The sequence below is a fragment of the Dasypus novemcinctus genome, chromosome 4 (assembly GCF_030445035.2).
Source record: "Dasypus novemcinctus isolate mDasNov1 chromosome 4, mDasNov1.1.hap2, whole genome shotgun sequence".
NCBI classification, from domain to species: domain Eukaryota; kingdom Metazoa; phylum Chordata; class Mammalia; order Cingulata; family Dasypodidae; genus Dasypus; species Dasypus novemcinctus.
In genome coordinates, this window is record NC_080676.1 from 78,131,883 (window position 1) to 78,158,451 (window position 26,569).

Here is a 26,569-nt window from a genome sequence, read left to right on the forward strand (position 1 = left end):
AATGCAACACAGATTACTGGACCCTATCCCTAGAGTTTCTCTTTGAGTAGGTATGATGGTGCCTGAGAATCTGTATTTTTAACAGGTTCCTAGGTGATGCTGATACTGCTAGTCTGGGGACCCAAATTTGAAAAATAGTACTTTCAAGGAATGAAGGCTACAGTGAGTAGGTTGGCTGTGATGAGGTTGGTTCAAGTACTGACCTCTCCCCCACTAGCACCGACTCCCCTTTCCATAAAAAGCCTTTCCAACCCCATGGTGGACAGTGGAAAGAGGTGGGGATAACTTTTTTTCTCAGAAACTTTCAAGACCCTCCTGTGACCAGCAGTGACACAACCTAGGACATGTCCAATCTCTGGGAACCAGTGGTGATGAATGAAGGTTCAATGATTGCTGGAAGAGAAAGGGACCTTTAGAAAACCATCTAGTTTAGTGTTTCTGAATCATGTGTCAAGATCAGTTGTCAGGTGTGTTGCATCTAATTAACTGCTAGCTATGAAGTTTTTCAATGATTTACTTAAAAAAGTAAATCATAGTAAATCATAGTATTTATCAAAACCCATTAAACTGTAAATCACAAAGAGCCTTAACACATGCAAATTTTTAAAAACCTCCCACGATGTCCGGAGATCCCAGGATTGTGCAGACTGTGATAAATTTATCTAACTGTATTACAAATGCATGACATAACCTCACCTCATAACCTCATAACCTTCTAGGAAGGGAGGGAGGGGGAAGAGCTGACCTAAGTAACTGTGGAAAACAGTGTTTTGATTGAAAATTGTTAAGGCTAAAGATAAAGAACTATACATAAACACTGTACTCTTAGTTGATGAATTTGTTTCTCACAGGGGCATGGGTTAATACTTCTGAAACTACTTTACAAGTATACCAGGATTGTACAAATAAGTAATAGAATACAGATAATGGGAGCCAGGTTTCTCAGAAAGAGCTCCAAAAAGCAAGGATGGCAGGTAAGAATGAACCCTGTAGTGCTGGATTAGAGTTGGAAACTTCGGTATGAACTTATGTATAATAATTATTATAAACGTATGTACACGTGAGTTAGAGAGTTATTAATATCTCTATCCATTGAGAGTACCTAGAAGCAGTGATGGCTCAAACACCAATGAGCACCCCAGCACCCAGATCTTGGTTTTTAAATAGCATTCTTCAAAAAAGGAACTGGGGCTCCTTGGAAAAATGGCCAATGCTAGGCTGGGGCAGAGAAAATACAGGATGGGCCTGAAACATCTTGAAGTGCCAGAAAGTAAGGAAGTGTTCAAGAAACAAATGGGGCATGTGAAAGGGACACAGGAACCAAACTGAAGGAGTTTCCAAGGGCCAAAGCTGGAACAATTAAAGCAACAATTTAAATAACGTGGTAATGGTATAAAACATACTCCATACTGATATATATAAGTAACTGAATGAATGAAGGGAGAAGGGACAAATCTTCCTTACATAAAAATTCCAAATAATGTATGTGGATACTCCTCCATTCTGGATTACTTTCTACTTGAGTGTGGGGTGGACTTAGTGACTTGCTTACAAAGAACGGAGTTAGGAAGTAAAAAAAAAATTGTAGCTTTACAATGGAGAAATATGGCAGATAGCACCTTAACAGAGTATCCAAAGTTAACACCACCAGCTAATAAATAGTGTGATCTGATCTGATGAGGAGGACTTTACTTTCTTCTCCCAAGCCTATACCTGTACTATTCTTCCCCAAATGTTTAACTCTTGTCTAGTCGTGAGGAAAACATCAAACAAAACCACACTGAGGAACATCTATAAAATACCTGAGAAGTACTCTTCAAAACTGTGAAGGTCATGAAAATCAAAGACTGCGAAACTTCCTGTGTGTGATGGAGCTGGACTCAGATGTGACCTTCCTACACATGCCTCTTCCTTCACTTACGGAACCTGTGGTTGGCGCTAGGGAAGGTAAATACTCAGGGGACTTGAATCTCTGGACTGCCCATGTGCCAGCTGGGCCCTGAGCCTCAGCAGAATTGCGACTTCTACTCTCTGGTTCATTGGACTTACCCAGGTCAGATAAAAGGGAGGTGAAGATGGTTAACCACCACACCAGGACATCAAGAGTGCCAACAACTGCAAGCAGGAGAATTGCATCCATCATCTATGTGGAATCTAAGCCCCCTCTTGATCTAGAGGTGGAGTAGACATCACCATCCCAAGGTCCACAGAATGGAGGAATGAAATATGGATTAGAGTGGACTTACTAATGTTCTACTATAAAACTGATAGTCTATTATAAAACTATTGTGACTAGTAATAGAAGAAATTGTAGCACTGAGGTGGAAAAAGTAGCCACAGTAGTCGCTGAGGGCAGGGAGAAGGAAGAAGAGATATGATGTGGGGGCATTTTTGGGACGCTGTCACACCACTGTAGTTCAAGTGGGCTGCTTAAAGGAGATAGGTTAGCCATGGTAATGGAGAGCATCTAACAGATGTGAAAAAATACTAGGGAGAAAAAAATGGACACAACTGATTGACAGGATGAACTTTGATGGACTGGCTAGAACCCTAATAACCCTTTGTAACACTATTTCTATGGGAAAACTTCAGGAGTACAAAAAACAGATTTATAAACAAAATTTTGGAACCTGGCCAATTTTTAAGTTGCAAGCGTAGTTGGAAGTTTTAAGCTGCAGACTGTATGGAAGAAGTCTTGTATATATCTAGTCAAACTACAGTTAAGTTGGACCCACTCCTTGCAGGATCTTTTCAACATTCCAGCCCACAGAGGCTATTTGAAAATTTCTCTCTCAGGCTTTACTGTTGACCTAAATCAGCTTTGTGGGAGAAACAGATTCCCTATCTTTCCATCTGTTTTCTCATCCTCCACATTCTTAGAAGGACACCAGTCCTTCACTCTGAACTAAAGAAACTTTCTAACTGTATTCCCTCTTATTGAGGGATACTGTACCAAACTAATCTCACGACATCTAATTTCTTTCTTTCCACTGCCTCCTTCCTGCCAAACAGTCTCCCCATCTTTTTTTAAAAAAAATTCAACTTTACCATTTTGTTAATTTTAAAAGTAACACTTGGGGAGTAGATGTAGCTCAGTGGTTTAAAAGCCTGCTTCCCATGTACAAGGTCCCGGGTTCAATCCCCAGTACCTCCTAAATATAAATAAAATAAAATAAACATTTGCTCATCATATAAAATCTAGAAACTAAAAGTATATGAAGAGAAATAAAAGCACCCTTAATTATACCACCCAGTGGTAATAAGTTGGCATATTTCTTTCTAAACTTTCTCCTATTTTTATAAACAGCATATATATATTTTTGAAATCAGATATATAGTATATCTTACTTGTCAGAAACATTTTCCCAAGGTACTAATTTTAAAAATACTTTTGATAGCTGCAAAACAGTCCAGCACATGAATATAACAACGATTTAATCATTCCCTATAGCTGGATTTGTTTCCCATTTTTCACTGCTATAAATAATGGTTCAATGAACATTGTTCTACATAAATATTTGAAGGCATTTCTGATTACTTTTTAGAACAGAATCCTGGCAGTAGAGGGTTAAAGGGTATAAATGTTAAAGGATGTAGCAGTTTAATATTATTGATGAATTCCAAAAAGAAATATTGGATTATGCTTGTAATCTGATCTGTACCTGGGCATGACTGAGTTATGATTAGGGTGATAAAAGGCATTGCAAAGGCATTGCAAAGAACAGAGTCAAGGGTTTTTCTCATGTTGGAGTTTGATGCTGAAGACTTATGCTGGAGCCCTGGGAAGTCAGCACACAGAGGAAAGAGAAGCCCGCCCCAGGAAGAAGGGAACCTTGAACCCAGAGAAAAGCAAGCCCCAGGAACATAGGAGCCCAGGAAGCTTGAACCCTCACAGATGTCGGCAGCCATCTTGCTCCAAATAGACTTTGGTGAGGGAAGTAACTTATGTTTAATGGCCTGGTATCTGTAAGCTCCTACCCCAAATAAAAACCCTTTATAAAAACCAACCAATTTCTGGTATTTTGCATCAGCACCCCTTTGACTGACAAATACAAAGGATATGAAGCCTTTTAAAGTTCTCAATATATATAAAAACTGCTTTCCAGAAAGGCTAAAGCAATTTATACTCTATCAGTCGTTTGTGAGAATTCCTAACCTATTAAACCCCAGTAGCATTGAGGTTCCACTAAATCAAACAAAACATTCACTTGTTCTCAACAGGTCCTATAAATAAAATCCTAATCTCCTTTCCACAGCCTAAATAACTGATTAAGTGGCATGTATCTACTACATTCACCTCACCACCCACACTTCATTTTGCTACAATGTTTTTACCCCAATCACTTTACTAAAAATTGCTCTAATATTAGAGCTCTCTTTCCAGAAGGACAATGCATATTTTAGATTCCCGTCATTGACTCTACTCTTTCCATCTTTGTGACCATTCGACTTTATGATGTCATCCTTCCACCAGGACTAAGTCCCTTTATATTACACCACCACCTTCTCTCACTTCATTTCCCACCTCTATCTTCTTTAAAGTCTCCTTTGTCATTTCCTATTCCTCATACCAGGCCTCCAAGATTCAATCCTTGCCCCTTCCCCACTACTCTCTGGGAGGACTCATCCTTCTTGTTTCAATAATCAGCCTCACACTGGTGGGCTCTCATATCTTTATTTCCATAAGTATACCTACCTGTCCTTTGTCCTCAGCTGTCATGTCCTCCACTGAGAGGTCCAATTCCCCTTTAAAACTCAATAATGTACCATTTTCTCTGCCAAACCAGTACCTCTTCCCAAGTTTCTTATTTCTGACAATGGGGCATTCTTGAGTCCTCCATGCTCAAAATTTATTGTGTCTTTAAATCCTTCTTTAAATTACTCAATGTCCCCAAATTCATACTAATAATTTCTTCAAACAACTTCTAGATGCACTCCTTTTTCATCATTTCCATCACCACCTTACACAGTGATTACTGGACTATCCTTTCAAGTAGCAAATCATCTTGAATGAAGCTACCAGGTTAGTTTTCCAAAAATGCTTCCTTGATAACTTCTGCTTAACGACTTCCTGTGTTCAAATTCATCTAGTGAACTAAACTCCTCAAAAGGCCACACCTTATCTCCTATTACCTTCCAACCCAAAATCCAAGGCAATCTGTTCTCCTCCCACAGCCTCTCCAGATCGAATATTGTCCCTGCCTTTGCTCAAACGACCCTCCAAGCCCTTCCCACTGTTTCACTGGAACCTACAGCGCAAAATCCTGACCTACTCTGCATGAAGCCAGCAGTGTACTAGCTCTTGGGAGGGGCGTGTTTGCTGATTAACTCCCTCCATGGCAGATTTCAAGCTACCAGAGTGGCACCATTAAACATGGAACTGGAAAGAGATTTGCACAAAGCCAACTCCAGTAAGAACTGACTCCAGGACTAACTCCAGCACTTATGTCTATTCTATAATCTAGAACTTAATATATGCTGTCCTGTATAAGCATTCTGGATGTATTTAATAGGTATGTTTATTCAATGCAATAAATTCTAGTCCTAGGAGGGGCAGTCCACTATTTTAGAGCTTTCAAAGATTAAAACATTGTATACTGTACAAGGCCCAGCATGTGCTCAATAAAAACCTATTAGCAAAACCTGCGGATGGGTGATAAGCAAAGCCAAAGGTTGGAGTAGTAAAAACGGGCCATATTTTCATTTAGGGTTGGTGAGCAAAAGCGAACAAAAAGAACAATGAAGGAGCAGGATTAGGGAGAATAAAATCAGAATGGGAGGCAGGAAATTTCAGTTTTGTCCCAGCTTTGTACCTGTGTGACCCTGTCCCTTCTTGTAGTTTTCTCATCTGTAAAATTAGAAGACTAGACTATTTGATTTCTAAGATACCTCTCCATTCTAATGCTCTGGGATGTGGGCTAAACTGACAAGGCCATGGTCCATTGCACTGGTAATAATGATAATAAACTCATTTAAAAATCTGACAAATCAAAGGCACCTAGGGAAGCAAAACTTTTCTGAAGGATGATAAAACATTTTTGTAAGAAAACCATTCCATTGTTTTAACCTAATATTATTCTGCAGAAAGATACAAGGTCCTTGAAGTCTATCTTATTTTTCAGAAGAGGTACGAAAACTCAGTTTATATTTGCAGCCTATTTCAAGATATTGCCTAGTGTATGTTTCTTTCTGTTTTTCTCTCTTTTTTTTTCCCTAGTGTCTCTTATCCACAAAACATTTATTTCCTGTCTACTATGACCTAGACACTGGCTGGTCAGTGCTAAGGACTTTAGTAAAAACAAAACATACCCATTCTTTGCTCTCATGGAACTCACAATACTGTGGGTCAGTGACCACTTAGCTCCTAATTACCTGTATCAGAACTTTGTAACTTTTGAGCACACTGCTCAAGCTATGGACCCTCTCTTCCATAAACAGGTATATAATCATAAAAGTCTGAATAAAATCGCAGAGGTTCACAGGCACTCTCATTTGTGGAGAAGACCACGAATCTCAAGTTCACAACCCTGATTTATATCTACAGCTCATCTATAAAACAATACACGAATTCAAGCCCATAAAACCCACATTCTCTTTGCTATATTGTGCTTGCTAAGGGAGTATAGCAAAGATGTTTAACAGAAACATTAAATAAAAAGGTCCATCATTTAAAGGATTAAACTTTGGCTATTTGAAATGTCATTTGCCTAGAGTATTTAATGCCTTTCTGAATCAGTGAGGTATAGAACATTACATTCTGAATAAGTGAGGTATGCCTAGATTATGTTTCTATCAGACCTACCATTCCCTTGGTTAAGTGACTTATTAACTCAGTCTTCTTGCCTGGGAAAGCCATCAGCACATGAATATGTGCTTTCATTTCATGATGATGATGCTTCCATTTCATACCAAAAGGACATACTTTGCCATAACAAATATATATACACACACATACTTAATAAGCATCCTAAACAACACAAAGAGCACAAGTTCCAGAATTAGAGGATGCTGACCACTCTCTTGGCTCTAACATTTTCTGGCAAGGAGATTATAGTCAAGTCATTTTACCCTCTGACCTTAATTTCCTCATTTGTAAAATGGAGACAGGGTGAGAAGACTTAGCTAAGAGGACTGTTATGCAAAATCAAATAAAAATAATGTATGAGAAATTCTTAGCTTAAAAAAAATGGGCAAAAGTGGGTGAAAGAAAATCTTCTGGAGTTACTCACAAACCATCAGGCATTCAGAGCAGATCATCTGAGAGTTGCTCCTATACTATCCTCAGTGCACTACTAAAAATTTACTATCTGGAGTAAAATAAATTATTCTTAAATTCCTCAAGGAATTTTGTTTTGATTAAGTGCCCAAAAGTGAAGTTCTTAAACATCAGCAGTCTGCAGAGAGGCTTTGGAATCTGCATAGTACATTTATTGTCAAGGCAAGAAAATGAACTATCTAAAGCATAGTTTTTTGTAGTCAAAGTCTTTTTCAATAAGTCTGTTTTAGCTTTTTTTCAACAGAACGATGATTTTTTTGCTTACCTTGCTGAAAAGCTTTATAACAGTTAACAGGATGTATATAAAAAATTTTAGGTGACTTAGTAGAGCTGAATAAACCAATGAAATCAGTAAGCATATCAGGGCTTTCTTTTTGGGGAGGGTGGAGGGAGCTTTTGCTTTTAAAGGAAGTAAAAGAATATTTCCAGTCCATTCTCCATTGGTACACAAGATAAGCTATTTAAAGTATAATTTTTTTTGCTACAAATTAACCTTGTTCAGCTATCTAATATTCACTATATATTTTTTAATTACATCATTTACATTTTCAATGTATATTTACCTTAAGTTTCAATAGCCAAGTTTGGGTCTATTTTTCATTTGGTAACATGGAATATAAATCTCATTACACCAAAATTCATAAAAGTGACCAGAAGAATGAGTGGTTCTGGTCCCTAAAAAAGAGCCAAAATGCAAACACTCTGAATTCTCAGTGTCTACTATTAGGCCAAGGGTCTGCTGGTTCCCCAAGAAGACGAATTAAGGTCTCCACCTACTTCCCAAAAACCCACTACACATAGGGGCTAAAGTTTGAAAACAAACGGCAGATCCTGAATTTACGTAACACTTCCCACAAAGAAATTCAAAGAACTTAATTGTAGAATTGTTTAAAAATGTAATGTATCCTCCAGTTTGAGAAAATAATTACTATTATTCTGTGAAACCTAAAATCTTTTCCCTCATCAGACACTAAATAGGTAAGAAAGCCCCGACTCGAGGTTTCCTCTAAAAGGAGTAAACTCTTGAGATGGTGGACAGGGGTAGGGGGGACAGGATGGACTAATATATAGGAAAGGTTACAGTAGAAAGTTGAAGGTGGAGTTCCAATGATGGCAGGTGGCACAATTTTTGACCTCAGAGATTATGGATGGAGTGGGGGTAGAGTTGGGGGTAGAACAAGGGTTCGCTAAATTGGTGGGTGCTGGGTGAACGGTGGAGAGACAGACGCGAGGGCCACTAGGGGCCGGCCCCCAGTAACTGCTCGCTCAGCCCTGACTCTCTCCCATTACTGCCACCAAGGTGGATAGGAATCCAAGCAACGAGAAGGGAATGCACCGTGGAACGCAGCAGCTCCGGGATTTAGGGAGGCCGCAGAATTCTCCCACCTCCAGCGACCGGACTGACTCCCCACCCTCCCCCAGCCCGGCCCGCGTCTCACCCGCCGCCAGGCGCAGGCCGCGGAGGCTCTCCATGGCCGCCCTCCTCCGCCGACTAGCACAGCGCCTCAGAAAGCAGCGGCGGCGCGGGAGCGCTGAAGGTCACCGGGCGCCACCGACCGACCCGGGCGGCGCTGGTGGGCGGGGCGTGGGACCTGCGGGCGGAGAGAGCGGGACGTGCGGTTCGCGTGGGGCAAGTGGGTCGGTCCTGCGCGACGCGCGCAACGTGCGGGTGGCGCGCCCTCTTTGGCCCCGCGTTCGGGATTGATTCATTAAGGAAAGAAAGCTTTGGTGGAGTCTGGATATCATGGGCGTTTGCATCATTATTCTCAGTATTTGAGAAAGTACCAGCGTCAAAAAGAGGAAAAGTAATGCATTCATTATAGAATTTTTGTGAGCTGTAAGCTCCCTAAATAACATTACCTAGGTACCACCAGAATTTAAGCGCTCTTTTTCCAGTATTTTCAACAAATAAGGCCTTCATCAAAAACACATAATTGGGATTATGGTGCCCAGTGGCCTTCATCTCTTCTTGGCTTTGGGTGAATCCCTCAATCTAATCTGAGATTAACACATTTTCCACTAAAAATTTTAAAAACCAACAACTAAACTAAACATTTTATCATTTCTCCCACTAAATACCTTACTCAACCCCTACCCACCCACACTACCGAGAATACTTTTTCTTGACTTTTAGTGCTCCCAAATTCTTGCACAAAGGGCCTCTGCTTTATAGACGGGAGGTAGACACTGGATTGGGAGGATTAAGAAAAACCTCACTTCCACTCCAGATTTTCTCCTTGAACTTTTAGAATAAAGAATCGAAGTAAATAATCCCTCCAAGTCTGACATATTCTGATTCATACACCTGGACCAGCACCAGGAGAGTATTTTAAAGGAGTGGGAGGAAGAGAAAGAGCAGATAGTACTAACGAAAAAACGTCCAGTTTTTTCGCGGATTCCCCTCTAACTATTTCTTGTCAGGCGGTTCCGCGAACACCTTTGCTCCGCGGTGATTGGCCCGCGGCGGGGGCCTTGGGCTTGTCCAATATGGCGGCGCCCAGTGGCGGTGTGAACTGTGAGGAGTTCGCCGAGTTCCAGGTGATGGGGTGTTCTTCATGAATCAGGCGTGTCCCTTCTTTTGTCCCTGGATCCTGTTCCCTGTTTTGGCCTGGGAGGGACTGTGGAAACGTTATGGAAGAATCGGGCAGTTAAAGGTTCCTTTTTCGATCCATTGGAGGTCATGGGGGGCGCAGGCTTGGCCTTAGGAAGCGAGGTGTTTCTGTGCGGGTCATGGTTCGCCCTACGCTTGATTAACTGCACTTGGGAATTCCGGGCGCTTTCGTGTTAGTAAAGCTGAGTTTGGTCTCCGAAGTAAGGGAATGCAACTCTTGTAGCTATCCCCTAAACTCAGTTCACTGGCTTTGCCGTTTTCTCTCCCCCCGCCCCCCCTTTTAAGTTCAGCTCTTGTGGGAGAGAAGAAAGTGAAGTAGAGAACTTACTTGATAAAACAAAAACAACTTTGGTACAATTTGCTGTCTTGGTGGGATAGAACATTTGGAGACTTGGAGGAACGATTAATTCTAGTACTTGTTCGGGTGCTACTGCCTTCTTAACCACTAGAGAAAATGTAACATTGAAGAAAAAGGCTGTATCTTTTATATATTCAGACACCAAAGGTCTAGGTCAATCATGAGTTAAAGACAGGGGTCGGAATTTTTACCAAGTTGTTGTGAAAGTTATGTGTTCAATACTGGCATCAGTGTGCTGCTGTATAGTTGAATACAAAATCATGGACTTTAAAAATATATTACCTTTTAAACTAAGAAGAATGAAAAACTAATTTCACCTCTCGTTCACCTGTGAAATAGCTGTAGTAAGATATGTGCTTTGAGCCGTTTTGTAGGTAGTGGTATTCCTGAAGATAACTTCAACAGATGGAATTATTGGTCAAACAGCATTTGGCCAAAGAAGTTTTATGTGGGGTCTTCCCATCATTACTTGCACCTCTTCACTTGAGCTGCTCTTCAGACTAAATCAGCACAACAGCAGCCTACCATGTGATCATAGTGCCTAACAAATAGAAATACTTGTAAGAACTTTAAATAGGATTGAAAAAGTATATGGAATATTTAAGGTTAACCGACCCATTCGCTTCCTTGGGCTTTTTGCTTTAGTATTATGATGTAATTTGAGTTAATGAGCACAGATAATTGAACAATGGTAGGTTAAACCCTGATGCTGAGTTAGGAGTTCTAGGTGCCATTAATATCTTTGTGAACTTCAGCTAAGCATATAATCCCTTTGGGAATCAACTTTTGAATCTGTAACATGAGAAGACTGTATGAACATTTTTTGAGTCAGCAATTTTTTAAATGTCTGAAACCAAATTTCAGAGAATCTCTTTCAGCTGTTAAACCCAACAGTACTTAAAGGACATCTTGATTTTTCTTTTGGAAGGTCAGATAAGGTGTTATAAGTGGGGCAAAACCTAAAATGTCTTTCAGACCACTCCATACATAGAGATAATGTAAATTAGAAGGTCATAAAATGAGTTTCATTAGTGAAACTGAGTTAAGTTTTTAGGTAGTTTTCCTAGGTTTTTCCAAATGTGTGGTTTATAATAAGTTAAGAGCCAGAAGATCTGATTTTCTGAAGCTGGCCTCAGTATATCATTTAACCTCAGAGAAAATGCTCTTGCCCCTGCTGCCACAGAGGGTTATTAAACAAAAGAACATAAGGGTCTTTATAGATGAAAAATTTTACTATAAATCATTTAGGTTTAAATGAATTTAGTAAAATTAATTGTAAAATGTCAATTTATTAATCAAGGTTTACATTTCTTAAAGCTTTTACCATTCCATTTTGGATATATGTACCCTAAATGTTAAAAGCACTGTATTAAATACTGTGGAGGAGAAACAGGAAGTCATCTATTCTTTATTTTAAAGATTAGATACATTTTTTTCTCAGAATTTTGTTATGAAAATGTTCATGAAAATGTTCAAACATTACAGGAAAGTTGAAAGGCTTATACGGTGAACACTCATGTACCACCACATAGATTCTGCAGTTAAAAATTTACAATCTTTATTTTATCATATACCCGCCAGTTTTTTTTTTGATGAATTTCAAAGTAAGTTACAAACGTCACACTTCTCCCTTATTCATGGCAGCATTCCTGTCATTTACTAGAGTTCAATATTTGCTTACTTTTATTTGATAGAATTTGCATACAGTGAAATACACCAATCTTAAGCTTCTTATTAAATGAATTTTGACATATTCTTTATGCAGACCCTCACCAAGACATTCAGAATAGTATCATCAATTCCAAAAGTTCCTTTATGCCCCTCTTAGTCCCTAACCTTATCCCTACACATATACCCCGCCCCCACTACTGTTCTGATGGTTTTCAACAGAGGGCATATTTTAAAGTTTAAGGATTTTGAAAGAGTTGTAAATTTTTGCAATTCTTTCCATTTGCAGTTTTCTTCATTATAAAAGTTGGACCTAGTACTGCTGGAAAATATCCTGTGTCGAAATGAAATAAAATGTAATGTTTATAATTGAGTGTCTAGAATTCTATTTTAACAGTCATCAAGAATTTATTGGAGGGAAACGGACTTGGCCCAGTGGTTAGGGCGTCCGTCTACCACATGGGAGGTCCGCGGTTCAAACCCCGGGCCCCCTTGACCCTTGTGCAGCTGGCCCATGCGCAGTGCTGATGCGCGCAAGGAGTGCCCTGCCACGCAGGGGTGTCCCCGAGTAGGGGAGCCCCATGCGCAAGGAGTGCCCCAGTAAGGAGAGCCGCCCAGCAGGAAAGAAAGTGCAGCCTGCTGAGGAATGGCGCCGCCCACACTTCCTGTGCCGCTGACGACAACAGAAGCGGACAAAGAAACATAGACACAGAGAGCAGACAACTGGGGGAGGGGGGGAATTAAATAAATAAATGAATCTTTAAAAAAAAAAAAGAATTTATTGGATATCTACTAGGTACCCAGCACTTTGGGAGATCCAGTAGATTGGGTATAAAACGGAACTTTAAGTCGGTATATAAAACATGTAGAAGATACTGAGAATGAGAATAAAATGCTTTAAGAGTTTAAAGAGTAATCAAGAGAAGGTAACTGAGTTGGACCTTAGGTGGACAGGTCCAAGGGAATTATAGGCAGAAGATTGTATATATTTGGGGGAAATTGCAAATCCTTAATGCAGGAATACAGGATTCGTACAGAGGCACATTGGTATTACACAGAAGACGAACTAGAGTGTGGAAGGCTTCAAATGCCAAATGTAAATTTAGTCATTTTTGAGCTGGAGTAAGATGATCAAAGAGGTGCTTTAGGAAGATTCATCACAACTGCTAATGTCTTTGTTCAGGTCTTATCATTTTTGCAACTTGTTTTCCAACAGTTTTCTACCTTCAGTCACCCCTTTTTCTAATACATCCTCTGTCAGTCTAATCTCCATAATACTGTGGCATTATATTGTTATCTCCTAAATTTGAAAATCTAAAACATGCCTAATTTTAGGCTTAAATGACTAGGTCCAAACCACTTAAACATGGCATACAAGACCTTTTAAAATTCAATCCCAAAGAACCTCTCCCTAGCCATATCTCTTATTACTGCTCTTATTTTCATCCATGCCTCTCCACCCCCACCTCCAACATACATTTGAACTCTCCTGCCCAGCCACATAGGTTTACTTGCTTTTCCCTGAACATATCATTCTCTTTGTCATTTCTGTGCTTTTTTTCATTTGTTGCTACTCTCTGAAATCCTTCCTCCTGACCTTAGCTGAGACCCAGTTCATATATCCCCTGGACAAAATCAAGTAAGTATTTCTTCTCAGAATGTTCAAGTCCTGGTATTTGTTAAGAGTATTCATTAATTTGTATTCTCAAGAGTGCAAAGGCCCCTGGAGACTAATGATGTAAAGGAACAAGTAGGGAGCAAATTAAAAATAAAAAAATTAATTTGTGCTTATCTGATAGTTAGGTACAGACTAAACAGGTTTTTTTTTTTTTTGTTTGTTTGTTTTTTTAGCATCAATGATGGTTCCTTTTGCAGTATACCTAGCTGCTCTTTTCCTGTCCTCAGAGTGCTGAATGACAGAGAATTCTGACTGGTGTGCAAGGTTATTTGTGGCCTGGGAAAAGCGTTGTATGAACATTGCTGTAAAAATGGAGTTTGAGGAACCTGGTCTGTCTGAAAAGTGTACCATGCAAATAGTTTCTACTTCTGGGCACCTTTAGGCAGATGGTGAGGAGAAGAATAATTAGGGGAGTTCCAGACAATTTTTTTGGAGCATTCTTTATTGTACACACCCCCCCCCCACTCATCCCCCATATACCCAAAAAGCCACCCAAAATCATGAAAAGAATTTACTTTAGGATTAACCTTAGAAATAGAGTATAGTATACTTTTAGGGGCAATAGAAAGGTTATTTTTCCTCACCACTAAATATGGGTCCTTCTTAAGTACCCAAATTACCTTTAAGGAAGATGAGATTTTTCACTCCACAATTAGAAATAAGACATAAAAGGCAATTCTAAGAGAAGTGCATGAATAATTAAATGGTCAACCATGTATCAGAATCTCTTGTTTTGTGGAGGATAAAAAGATAGGAGAAGCTGGAGGCACTGCAAAATTTGCCTTGACATTTAGAATCTGATTACGGTCCCAGGTCCTACATAAAGATGTGACTTAAGAGAAAAATGAACTGTATGTGTTTCTGTATTATCTCTATGGACTTGTGTTGTAGTTTATTTTGATGTATGTTTAAGGATGTCTTCTATATATTTTCTTGGTGAACTTATGAGAGATACAGATATGCCATTGGGTTAAGCATCAGGTAGGTTGTCAGTAATTCCTTGTGAATGATGCACATGCATTTACAGCAGTAGGACACTCTTGTTCTTGCATATACCTTCATTTGTTCTTAGTTTGAGGGCACCCAGGCTTTTCTTTGTTCCCCGCCCCTTCCCCAGATGGCTTCCTCATCTTTCTGCTTGCTGTCTGCTCGCTGTCTCTGCTCATTGCAAGCTTTTCTCTAGACCATTTGGAGTTCCTTAAAGCTTTAGCACTTTTTCCATTATAAATAAATGTGTGCTTACCGAAGTGGTAGTTCTTTTCCTTCTCTCTTTCCAATTTTGAAAGAAATCTTTTCCTGCATCTTTATTCCTTTTTTCCTTATCTTTAGCTTCTCCACTATCTTTTTTTGTGACATTTTAGAATAGCTCACAGTTCACCGTAACTAGTACATTATCATGTAAAGATTGTCATATTTTCTATAATTTAATACTGTTCAATTGAACTTTCTATGATAGAAGAAATATTCCATATTCATGCTGTCCAATATGATAGCCACTAGCCATATGTGACTCTTGAGCCCCTGAAATGTGGCTAATGAAACTAAGGAAGTAAGTTTTTAATGTTATTTAATTTAAATTGTTGCTAGTATTTATTGAAAGCCAAGCTCTAAATCATATGTGAAAAATTGTCTAGCACACAAAGAAAATTTGTTATATTTGATAATACACATTTGTAGGTTCTATCAATAAGATTGTGAAATCTGATTCATTACATTCATTGTAGTTAATATTGCTGCATAAATTCCCTTTGCAGTATAAGGAACTTATACTCGTACATGGGAAACAGGTTCTCAACCACTGAACTATATCTACTCCCCAGTGAGAGTTGTTTTTTTTTCGTTTGTTTTTAGGAGGTACCAGGGATCCAACCTGGGACCTTGTACGTGGGAAGCAGGCACTCAGCCTCTTGAGCTATATCTTCATCCTCATGCCTCATCTTATACCATGTTTTCTCTTACTCTGTACTTAAGCCACATTAACTTTTCAGTCCATTGAACAGTCTGTTGAAATGACTCTTGTCAAAGTCACACATGGTTTCCATCTGCTAAATCTAAAAGTTAATTTCTGTCCTCATCTTTCTTGACCTAGTAACTTTGAACACAATTGACCATTCCCTTCTTGAAACCTTTCTTCTGACTTCTGTGACATCACAGTCTTCCTCCTCTACTTTTAGTTGCTAGAATGCCTTCTTGATCAGTAGCCCCAATTTGTTCTCTACAGTCTCCCACAGTGATCTCTTCTAAGTCTTATGGCTTTAAATATCAATTTGTTAATAGTTCGCTCTAGCACTGATTAATGTCAGACAGGTATATTCAACAATCATTTTCATGGCCTATATGGTCCTTGGACCTAATCACATACCAGTCTCTTTTATTTACTCCAGGGCCACTTGCCTCCTTTTAATTCTTCAAACACATCAAAGTTTGTTCTTGTTCAGAATATTTTACTTCTACTCATTCTCATCATTCAGGTCTCATGTTAGATGTTCCTCTGAGAGGCTTTCAGTTTTTTTGTTCTTGTTTTTTGCCATTAGATACTTTTCAGTATCTGCAGTTATCTTGTTTATTAGGGTACTTGTTTGTGGTTTACCTCCCCCATATGCGTTTAAGCTCCATGAGAGTAAGAACCTTTGCTGTTTTATTCACTTCTGTTTCCCAGTGCATACTATTAATTGACACACATTAATAGTAGGCATTAGTAATTTATTCATTTATTATTATTATTAGAGAAGTTGTGGGTTTACTGAAAAATTATGCATTAAAATACAGAGTTCCCTTATACAATCCTATTATTAGTACCTTGCATTAGTAAATACTTCTTGAATGAAGAGTGAGATGATAAATGATTAAACTCTGTGGCACTGCTGCATGTATTGAAAAAAGAAAGGTTGCCAAGGGCTCTCATAGCCAAAGATAGTTTTATCCAAAAGGTAAGACTGAAACTTGGCCTCAGAAGGTCAGTTTGATTTAGATAGGTATTTTTATTCTTGTTATTTGTTTTTTTGAAGTACCAGGACTGTCCCCAGGACCCTGTATGTGTAAAGTAGGCACTCAACCACTGAGCCATATTGGCTCCCTTGATTGTTTCCTTCTTTTGTTTTAATTATTATTCGTTCTTTTTGTTTTTAGGATGCACCGGGGACCAAACCCGGGACCTCCCATGTGGGAAACAGGCACTGGTTTTGTTTTTTTTAACAAATCACTTTTATTGATACATATTAATAAAGCATACAATTTATCCAAAGTGTACAGTCAATGGTATTTGGTATAACCACGTAGTTGTGTGTTCATCACTTCAATCATTATTAAAGCATTTTCATTATTTCAATAATAATAATAAAAAACAAACATAAGAAAATTCCTCACCTCTCAATCTCTCTGTTTCCCCTGCTGTACATAACTGCTATCTCTGGCTATTCATGCACAATTATTTATTTGTTTATTAAGCAGTTTTATTGAGATATTCACATACCATGTGAGCTATTCAAAGTATATAATCAGTTGCTTTTTTTTAGCTGTTAAAAAGTCCTTTAATGCAAAATTGTAAAATAAATAGAAAAATAGCTTGAAAGAAATCACAGATTTCGAAAGAGTGTGAAGGCCAGTTTAGATTTAATATAATCAATTATAAAAAATAGCATAGCAACAGACATTTATAAATATAAATAATAATTCAAATATAATAGAAATTATAACAATTCTAATTTTTATATTGCAGCTCTATTGGACATAATCTCTAAGAATGAAATAAATTATTTCAATTTAGGTCATAATTCTTTCTAGATAATCAAATTCCTATTTGAGTATGCTTCACATCTTAAAACAATGAATTACAACACATAAAAATTTGCCAGCTCCTAATTTTATGAGGCAGAAAATCTCAAAGTCTTGTTCAACAGTAGTCATGCTAAATCATTGTTGATCCAGATAGATTATTTTAGAGGGTATGAATAAGAAAGAGTTAAAGAAAAATGAAGTATCCAAAAATAAATCTCTTCTCCAGCCCTTCTCAATTAAAAGCAAATGTTTATTTTGTATGAAAAAAATTACAGAATAGTAATCACAGGAACAGTTTGCCAGTTGCATGAGTAATTATCATTCATATACTATAATGCTATTTTACATTTTTCTGGTCTACTCCACCTCTTCTTTGGCTGCTATTTGCATGGAATACCTTTTTCCAACCTTTCACTTTTAACCTGGTTGTGTCCTTGACATCTGAGGTGGGTATTTTATAGACAACATATAGACAGCTTATGTTTTTTTAATCCAATCTATATCTTTTGATTGAGGAGTTCAATTTATTAACATTTACTGTAAAGTCATTACAATTCGCTAACATCACTGTAAAGTTGCTACTTAATACTTCCATTTTGACCTTTAGATCTCTGTTGTCATATTGTTCTGTTTTCTGTTGTCTTATCCTTTAGTTTACCCTTCCTAATAATCTTCATTTCTAAACTCTTCTCCAAATCTCTTGCCCCTGTTTTTCCCTTTCAGACTGCAGCACCCCCTTTAGTATCTCTTGCAAATATGGTCTTTTGGTAACATTTTATCAGTTTTAGTCTGTCTGTCTGAAGGCTTGGAACTCACCCTCTTTTTTTTTTTTAAGATTTAGTTTTTATTTATTTCTGTGCCCCCACTCCATTGTCTGCTCTCTGTGTCCATTCGCTGTGTGTTCTTCTGTGTCTGCTTGGACTCTTGTCAGGGGCACCAGGAATCTGTGTCTCTTTTTGTTGCGTCATCTGCTGTGTCAGCTGTCCGTGGGTGTGGTGCCACACCTGGGCAGGCTGCACTTTCTTTATGCAGGGCGGCTTTTCTTACAGGGCACACTCCTTGCATGTGGTGCTTCCCTGCACGGGGGACACCCCTGTGTGGCAGGGCACTCCTTGCATGCTTCCACTCTGTGAGTGGGCCAGCTCACCACATGGGTCAGGAGGCCCTGGATTTGAACCCTGGACCTCCCATGTGGTAGGTGGACCCTCTATCTGTTGAGCCAGATCCACTTCCCTCACCCTCATTTTTGCCAGATATAGAATTCTTAGCTGACAGTTTTTCCTTTTCAGTACCTTGAATACGTCATACCACTTTCTTCTCTCCTCCATGGTTTTTAATGAAAGGTCGGCACTGAATCTTATTGAGGTTCCCTTTTATGTGATGCTTTGCTTTTCTCTTGCTTTTGGAATCCTCTCTTAATGTCTGATATTTGTTATTCTGAATAGTAGGTGTCTTGGGGTAGGTCTGTTTGGACTTATTCTGTTTGGGGTGCATTGTCCTTCATAAGGGTTGGGAGTTTTCAGTTATTACTTCCTCAGATATTCTTTCTGCCCCTTTTCCATTCTGTTCTCCTTCTGGGACACCAGTAATGTGAATGTTTGTGCATTTCCCATTGTCATTCAGGTCCCTGAGACTCTGTTCCATTTTTTCCCATTCCATTCCCATTCTGTTCTTCTGATTTTCCAGTTCAGATGACCTGTCTTCAGAATCACTAATTTGTCTTAAAGCAATTGACATCTGCTCTTATGTGCCTCTACTGTATTTTTAAAAAGACTTATTTATTTATTTATTTATTTATCCCCATCCCGCACCGTCATTTGCTCTCTGTTTTCATTCCCTGTGCGTTCTTCTATGTATGCTTGTTTTCTCTTTAGGCAGCACTGGGAACCAATCCTGGGACCTTCCAGAGTGGGAAAGAGGTGCTCAATCTCTTGCGTCACCTTATTTTCCTGGTCTGCTGCATCTCTTATTGTCTCTCTTCTGTGCCTCTTTTTGTTGCATCATCTTGTGCCAACTCTTCCCTTGGGCCACTGTGCCAAATGGGCCAACACTCCTGCACGGGCTAGCACTCTGCCTGGCCAGCTCTCCACTCAAGCCAGATCACTGTGTAGGCCAGCTTGCTTTCACCAGGAGGCCCTGGTAATCGAACCCTGGATCAAACCCTGGACCCCCGTTATGATAGAAGGGAGCCCGGTCACTTGAGTCACATCCGCTTCCCATCTATGTATTTTTTTTAAATGTGTTTTTTATTGAAGTATATCATTCACACATGAACATGTATAAACAGTAAATGTAAAGATTGTGAGCTTACAAAATGAACATACGTAACATAATACAGAGGTCTCATATATCACCCCTCCACCAACACTTTGCTTTGTTGTGAAATGTTTGTTACAGAAATTTACTACTGTTTATAGTCCCTATGTTACATTTGGTGTATTTTTACCTCAACCCACCCTATTGTGTAAAAATACATTTTTATTATGGAGGTTGTGAACTTGTAAAACAATCATACACATGTGTAGAATTCCCATTCAACACTCCTTCACCAACACACCAAACTGTGGTGGAAGAGTTGTTATAGATTATGAGATAATATCATCAGACTATTACCACCAACCATGGTCCATATTGTACATTTGGCACACTTTTTCCATTATCAACAGTGCATCTTTGGAATTGATGTAAGAATGTAAGAATATTATAGTATTGTTTTAACCATGGTCTATAAGTCACACCAATTGCAGTTTTCCCACCACCCTCCAATAGTGATGTACATCTGCTCTACCTCACAGGACACTCTTTGATTTGTACCTGCAACCACAATTCTCATCCACCTCTTGGTTCACTGTGTTCTTCAGTCCCTAGGTTATTCTTTAGCTTTCTTTCAAGTGACATTTACTTCCCCAGACTACCCTTTTCAACCACAATCCCATTTATAAACCAATTGCTACTCACTATAATGTGTTACCATCAACTCTATCCATTTCCACACTTTTACAGTCAAGTTAATTAAAACATTTACATATTAAGCATCCATAGTTCTTCTCAAGTCTTCTCTTACCTCATAGTAACCTATACTCTAGGTGTTAACTCCATGTGTTTGTTCTTCGTATTTCATATTAATGAGACCATGCAATATTTGTCCTTATGTGTCAAGCTTATTTGCTTAGTATAGTGTCTTCAAGATTCATCCATGTTATCATATGTGCCCCAATTTCATTCTTATTACAGCGTAGTATTCCATTGTATGTATATACCACATTTTGTTTATCCATTCATTGGTTGATGGATACTTGTGTTGTTTTCATCTGCTGTGAACATTGGTGTGCAGATGTTTGTTTGTGACATAGTTTTTGTTTTTCTGGATATTTTCCTAGTAGAGGAATTGCTAGATCATATGGCAGTTCTATATTTAGCTTACTGAGGAACTGCCAAACTCGTCCACAGAGGTTGCATCATTTTACACTTCCACCAACAGTGAAGGAGTGTTCCTATTTCTTCACATCCTCTCCAGCATTTATTGTTGTCTGCCATTCTATGTGGTGTTAGATGGTATCTCATTATTGTTTTGATTTGCATTTCCCTAATAGCTAGTGGTATGGACCATCTTTCCATGTGCTTTTTGGCCGTTTGTATTTCTTCTTCTGGAAAAATGTCTATTGAAATCTTTTGCCCATTTTTTAATTGGATTGCTTGCTCTTTTATTGTTGAGTTGTATGATCCCTTTATATAGAATGGAAATCAAACCCTTATTGAATATGTGGTTTCCAAATTTTTTTTCTATTGAGTGGACTGCCTTTTCAACTTCTTGATGAAGTCCTTTCAATCACAGAAGTGTTTAAGTTTGAGGAGGCCCTCTTTATCCATGTTTTCTTTCATTGCTTGTGCTTTTGGTATAAGGTTGAAGAATCTACCACCTGCCACCAGGTCTTGAAGATGTTTCCCTACATTTTCTTCTAGAAGCTTTATAGTACTTGCTTTTATATTTAGGTCTTTAATCCATTTTGAGTTAATTTTTGTATAAGATGTAAGATAGGGGTCTTTCTTTGTTTTGGGTATGAATATCCAATTCTCTCAGCACCATTTGCTGAATAAACTCTTCTGTCCCACCAGGGTGGGTTTTGAACAGGCTTGTCAAAAATCCCTTGGCCTTAGATGTGAGAGTCTGTTTCTGAGCCATCAGTTAGTTCCATTAGTCTATGTGTCTATGCAAATACCATGCTGTTTCTACCACTGTAGCTAGGTAATATGATTTAAAGTCTGGAAATGAGAGTCTTCCAACTTCACTTTTCTTTTTTAGGATGTTTCTGGCTTTTGGGGGCCTTTTACCCTTCCAGATATATTGGATAATTGTGTTTTCCATTTGTTTAAAAAATGCTGGTTGAATTTTTATCGGGATTACCTTGAATCTGTATATCAGTTTGGATAGAATTGACATCTTATGATATTTAGTCTTCCAGTCTATGAGCATGGAATGTTCTTCCACTTATTTAGGTCATTTTTTATTTCTTTTAGCAATGCATTATCGTTTTCCGAATACAGTGCTTTACATCCTTGGTTAAGTTTATTCCTAAATATTTGATTCTTTTAGTTGCTATTGTAAATGGAATTTTTTCCTGACTTCCTCCTTAGAGAGCGCATTACTAGTGTTTTGAAATGCCACTGATTTTTGCCTGTTGATCTTGTATCCTGACACTCTACTAAAATCTTTTATTAGCTCTAGCAGCTTTGTTGTAGATTTTTCAGGACTTCCTAGATATTGTTTCATGTCATCTGTGAATAGTGAAAGTTTTAATTCTTCCTTTCCAATTTGGATGCTTTTTAATTCTTTTTCTTGCCTGATTGCTTTAACTAGAACCTCTAGCACTATATTGAACAACAGTGGTGACAATGGGCATCCTTGCCTTGTCCCTGATCTCAACAGGAAAGTTTTCAGTCTTTCACCTTTGAGTACAATGTCAGCTGTGGGTTTTTTATCTATGGCCTTTATCGTGTTGAGAAAGTTTCCTTCAATTCCTATTTTTTGTAGTATTTTTATCAAGAAAGGATGCTGGATTTTGTCAAATGCCTTTTCTGCATCAATTGATAAGATCATGTGATTTTTCTTCTTTGATTTATTAATGTGGTTTATTACGCTGATCGATTTTCTTGTGTTGAACCAGCCTTGCATGCCTAGTATAAAACCCACTTGATCATGATGAATAATTCTTTTAATGTGTTGTTGGAGTTGATTAGCAAGTATTTTATTGAGGATTTTTGCATCTATGTTCTTTAGAGAAATGGGTTGTAATTTTCTTTTTTTTAAACCTCTTTATCTGACTTTTGTATTAGGGTGACATTGGCTTCATAGAATGAGTTTGGTAGCATTCTTTCTTGCTCAATTTTTGGAAAAGTTGTGTAAGATTGGTATTAAATCTTCTTTGGTATTAAATCTTCTTTGAATGCTTTGTAGAACTCACCTGTGAAACTGTCTGGTCCTGGGCTTTTCATTTGGGGAGCTGTTTGGTGACTATTTCAATTTCTTTACTTGTGATTAGTTTGTTGAAGTCATCTTTTTCTTCTAGAGTCAGTGTAGGTTATATGTTCTTAGGAATTTTTCCATTTTGTCTATATTGTTTAGTTTTTTGGCATAAAGTTGTTCATAGTATCCTTTTATGATTGCTCTTATTCTGTGGGATCATTAGTAATGTTATTACCAATTTCATTTTTTATTTCATTTATTTGCATCTTTTCTCTTTTTTTCCTTAGTCAGTCTAGCTAAGGATTTTTTTATTTTGTTAGTCTTAAAGAACCAAGTTTTGGTTTTGTTAATTCTATGTTTTTTTTGTTCTCAATTTTATTTATTTCTGCCCTGATCTTTGTTATGTCATTCCTTCTACTTGCTTTGGGATTAGTTTGCATTTCTTCTAGTTCCTCCAGCTGTGTGGTTAGGTCATTGATTTTAGCTTTTCTTTTTTAATGTAAGCATTGAGGACTATACATTTTCCTCTCAATATGCTTTTGCTGTATCCCATAGGTTCTGATATGTTATATTCTCATTGTTATTCGTCCCAATATATTTATTGCTTTCTCTTAAAATTTCTTCTTTGATCCACTGATTATTTAAGAATATGTTGTTTAATCTCCATATGTATGTGAATTTTCCCTTTTTTTTTTGCCACTTGTTGATTCCAACTTTATTCTTTTATGATCAGAGAAAATGCTTTGTATAATTTCAGTTTTGTTGAATTTATTGAGATCTGCTTTGTGATCCAGCATATGGTCTATCCTGGAGAAGGATCCATGAGCCCTTGTAAAGAATATATATACTGCTTTTTTGGGGTACACTGCTCTGTATGTGTCTATTAGGTTTAGTCCATTTATCATATTATTCAAGCTCTCTATTACTTTATTGATCCTCTGCCCAGATGTTCTATGCAATGCTGAGGGTGGTGTATTGACGTCTCCAACTACTATTGTAGAGATGTCTGTTTCCCCCTTCAGTTTTGCTAGTGTTTGCCTCATGTATCTTGGGCCATCATGGTTAGATGCATATACATTTTAAGGTGGTTATTTATTCCTGGTGTGTCTCCCTTTTATTAATATGTAGTGTCCTTCCTTGTCTCTAATAACAGTTTTGCCTTTGAAGTCTGTATCATCTAAGTACAGCTACCCCAGCTTTTTTTTTGGTTACTGCATGTGTGGAATATCTCTTTCCAACCTTTCACTTTCAGTCTATTGGAATCCATGCATCTAAGGTGAGTCTCTTGCAGACAGCATATAGATTACTCATATTTTCTTATCTATTTCTTAGCCAGTCTGTGTCTTTTGATTGGGGAGTTGAATCCATTAATGTTCAATGTTATTACTGTTAAGGCAGTTCTTATTTCATCCATTTTGATCTTTGCGTTTTATCTGTTTATTTTTTGACACTTTTATTTACTATTACTGACAGTCATCATTTCTGGACTCTCTTCTCAGCCTCTCTCTCCTGTCTTTTCTTTTTAGCCTGTAATACTCCATATAGTATTTCCTGCAAAGCTGGTCTTTCTCAGTTTCTGTTTATCTGTGAATATTCTACTCTTGCCCTCATTTTTGAAAGATAATCTTGCCGGGTATAAAATTCTTGGCTGGCAATTTTTCTCTTGCAGTATCTTAAATATATCACACCACTGCCTTCTTGTCTCCATAGTTACTAATGAGAAAATGGCACTTAATTTTATTGGGTATCCCTTATATGTTATGCATTGCTTTTCTCTTGTTGCTCTCAATTCTCTTTGTCTTTGGCATTTGACATTCTGATTAATATGTGTTTTGTAGTTGGTCTATTCAGATTTATTTGGATGGGGTATGTTGTGCTTCTTGGACATGAATATCTGTGTCCTTTAATAGGGTTGGGAAAGTTTCCACCATTTTTTCTTCAAATATTCCTTCTGCCCCTTTTCCCTTCTCTTTTTCTGGGACACCCATCACATGTATGTTTGCACATCTCTTGCTGTCATTTAGTTCCGAGACCCTTTTCAATTTTTTCAATTCTTCATCTGTTCTTTTGTATGTTCGCTTTTGGAGGCCATGTCTTTGAACCCACTGATCCTTTCTTCTGCTTCCTCAGATCTGCTGTTATATGCCTCCTATAGCAGTTTGATATAGTTATGAATTCCAAAAATAGATATTGGATTATGTTTGTAAACTGCTCTGTACCTGTACATGATTAAATTATGATTAGGGCTTTGACTGGGCCACAGATAAAAGGCATGGCAAAGGACAGAGTTGGAGCTTTTGATGCTGGAGTTTTGCTGTTGGAGTTTGATGCTGAAGTCTTAAGCTGGAGCCCTGGGAAGTAAGCACACAGAGAAAAGAGAAGCAAGACCTGGGAAGAGAGGAAACGTGAACCTGGAGAAAAGCAAGACCCAGGAAAAGAGGAACCCAGGAAGCCTGAACCCTCACAGGCATTGGCAGCCATCTTACTCCAACACAGGCAAAAGACTGTGATGAGGGAAGTAACATGATTTATGGCCTGGTAACTGTAAGCTCCTACCCCAAATAAATATCTTTATAAAAGACAACAGATTTCTGGTACTTTACATCAGCACCCCTTTGACTGACTGATAAAGCTTCCATGTATTTTTAATTTCATTTATTGCACCATTCATTCCCCATAAGATCTGTTCTTTTTCTTTGTATGCTTTCAAATACTTCTTTGTGCTCATCCAATGTGTTCTTAATATCCTTCATCTCTTTGGCGATCTCATTGAATTTATTAAGGAAATTTGTTTGGACATCTTTGATTAGTTTTCTCAACCTCTTTATGTCATCTGCAGGCTTATCTTGTTCCTTTAACTGGGCCATATCTTCCTGTTTCTTGGTATGGATTGTAATTTTTTGTTGGTGTTTTTGCACCTGGCGTGCTAGATGTATTTATTCTGGGTACAGTTTCTCCCTTTAGTTTAGGGTTTTCTTGTCTTTTCTCCCTTGCTGGTTGGAGCCAAGGATGTAGTTGATGTTGTAAGCTATGGAGGCAGAAGCTGTTCATGTTGCCCCAGGAATTGATGAAGCTTCTGTCACCTTTCTCTTTCAGATGTAGGGTCAGGGCTGCAGCTGTGTATAATCATCCAAGTTGGGCAGGACAAAACTGTCTGTAGTTGCCTGGAGAGACATGAAGCTTCACACTCTTTCCTCCCCTACCTTGGGCAGGGATGGAGCTATAGTTGTGGGCAGCAATCTCTGTCGTATGGGTCCAAAATGACCACAGTTGCTCAGGTAAACTGATGTAGCTCCAGACCCTCTCCCTGCCGGGAGTGGGAATGGACCCTCTGGAGTGCCTAACAATCTACTCTGTGGGCCAAATACACCTGCAATTGCCTAAGAGGCTGAGGGAGTAATGTCCCTTCTGCCCTTTAGCAGTGGAAGCAGAACCACCAATGCCCAACAGTTCAGTCCCTGGAGGCTGAAAGTACCCACCGTTTCCCAGAGAGGCTGAGGAAGTACCAGCCCCCTCCTCTCCTTTTGGGTGGTGGGGTGGTTCTGCAGGCACCCAACAGTTCAGTCCCTTTAAGCTGAGAATACCTGCCGTTGCCTGGAGAGGCTGAGGAAACAGTAGCTTCCTCCTATTTTATTAGAGTATTGGGTTGGATCCACAGGCACCCAACAGTGCAGCCCCTATAGACAAAGTACCGGCTGTTGTACGTAGAGGCTATGGAGACACCAGACTCCTTCTAT

At 38.5% G+C, this 26,569-nt stretch overlaps 2 protein-coding genes across 3 annotated transcripts in view; one reads left to right on the top strand and one right to left on the bottom strand.

Moving 5' to 3' along the window:
* Positions 1-8,931, bottom strand: part of FAM162A (family with sequence similarity 162 member A) — a 31,742-nt gene extending 22,811 nt beyond the window's left edge. Inside the window, exon 1 of the mRNA XM_004467166.4 lies at positions 8,716-8,931. Coding sequence (XP_004467223.1) covers positions 8,716-8,749 — 34 coding nt within the window. The 5' untranslated portion in view covers positions 8,750-8,931. The remainder of the gene's footprint in view (positions 1-8,715) is intronic.
* Positions 8,932-9,746: 815 nt separating this feature from the next.
* MIX23 (mitochondrial matrix import factor 23) overlaps positions 9,747-26,569 on the top strand; it is a 35,357-nt gene continuing 18,534 nt past the window's right edge. Inside the window, exon 1 of one of the 2 annotated variants that reach the window (XM_004467169.5) lies at positions 9,747-9,814. In XM_004467169.5, coding sequence (XP_004467226.1) covers positions 9,764-9,814 — 51 coding nt within the window. In that variant the 5' untranslated portion in view covers positions 9,747-9,763. Of the gene's footprint in view, positions 9,931-26,569 lie in introns of both variants that reach the window. The other variant, XM_058295709.2, reaches the window with a different exon arrangement.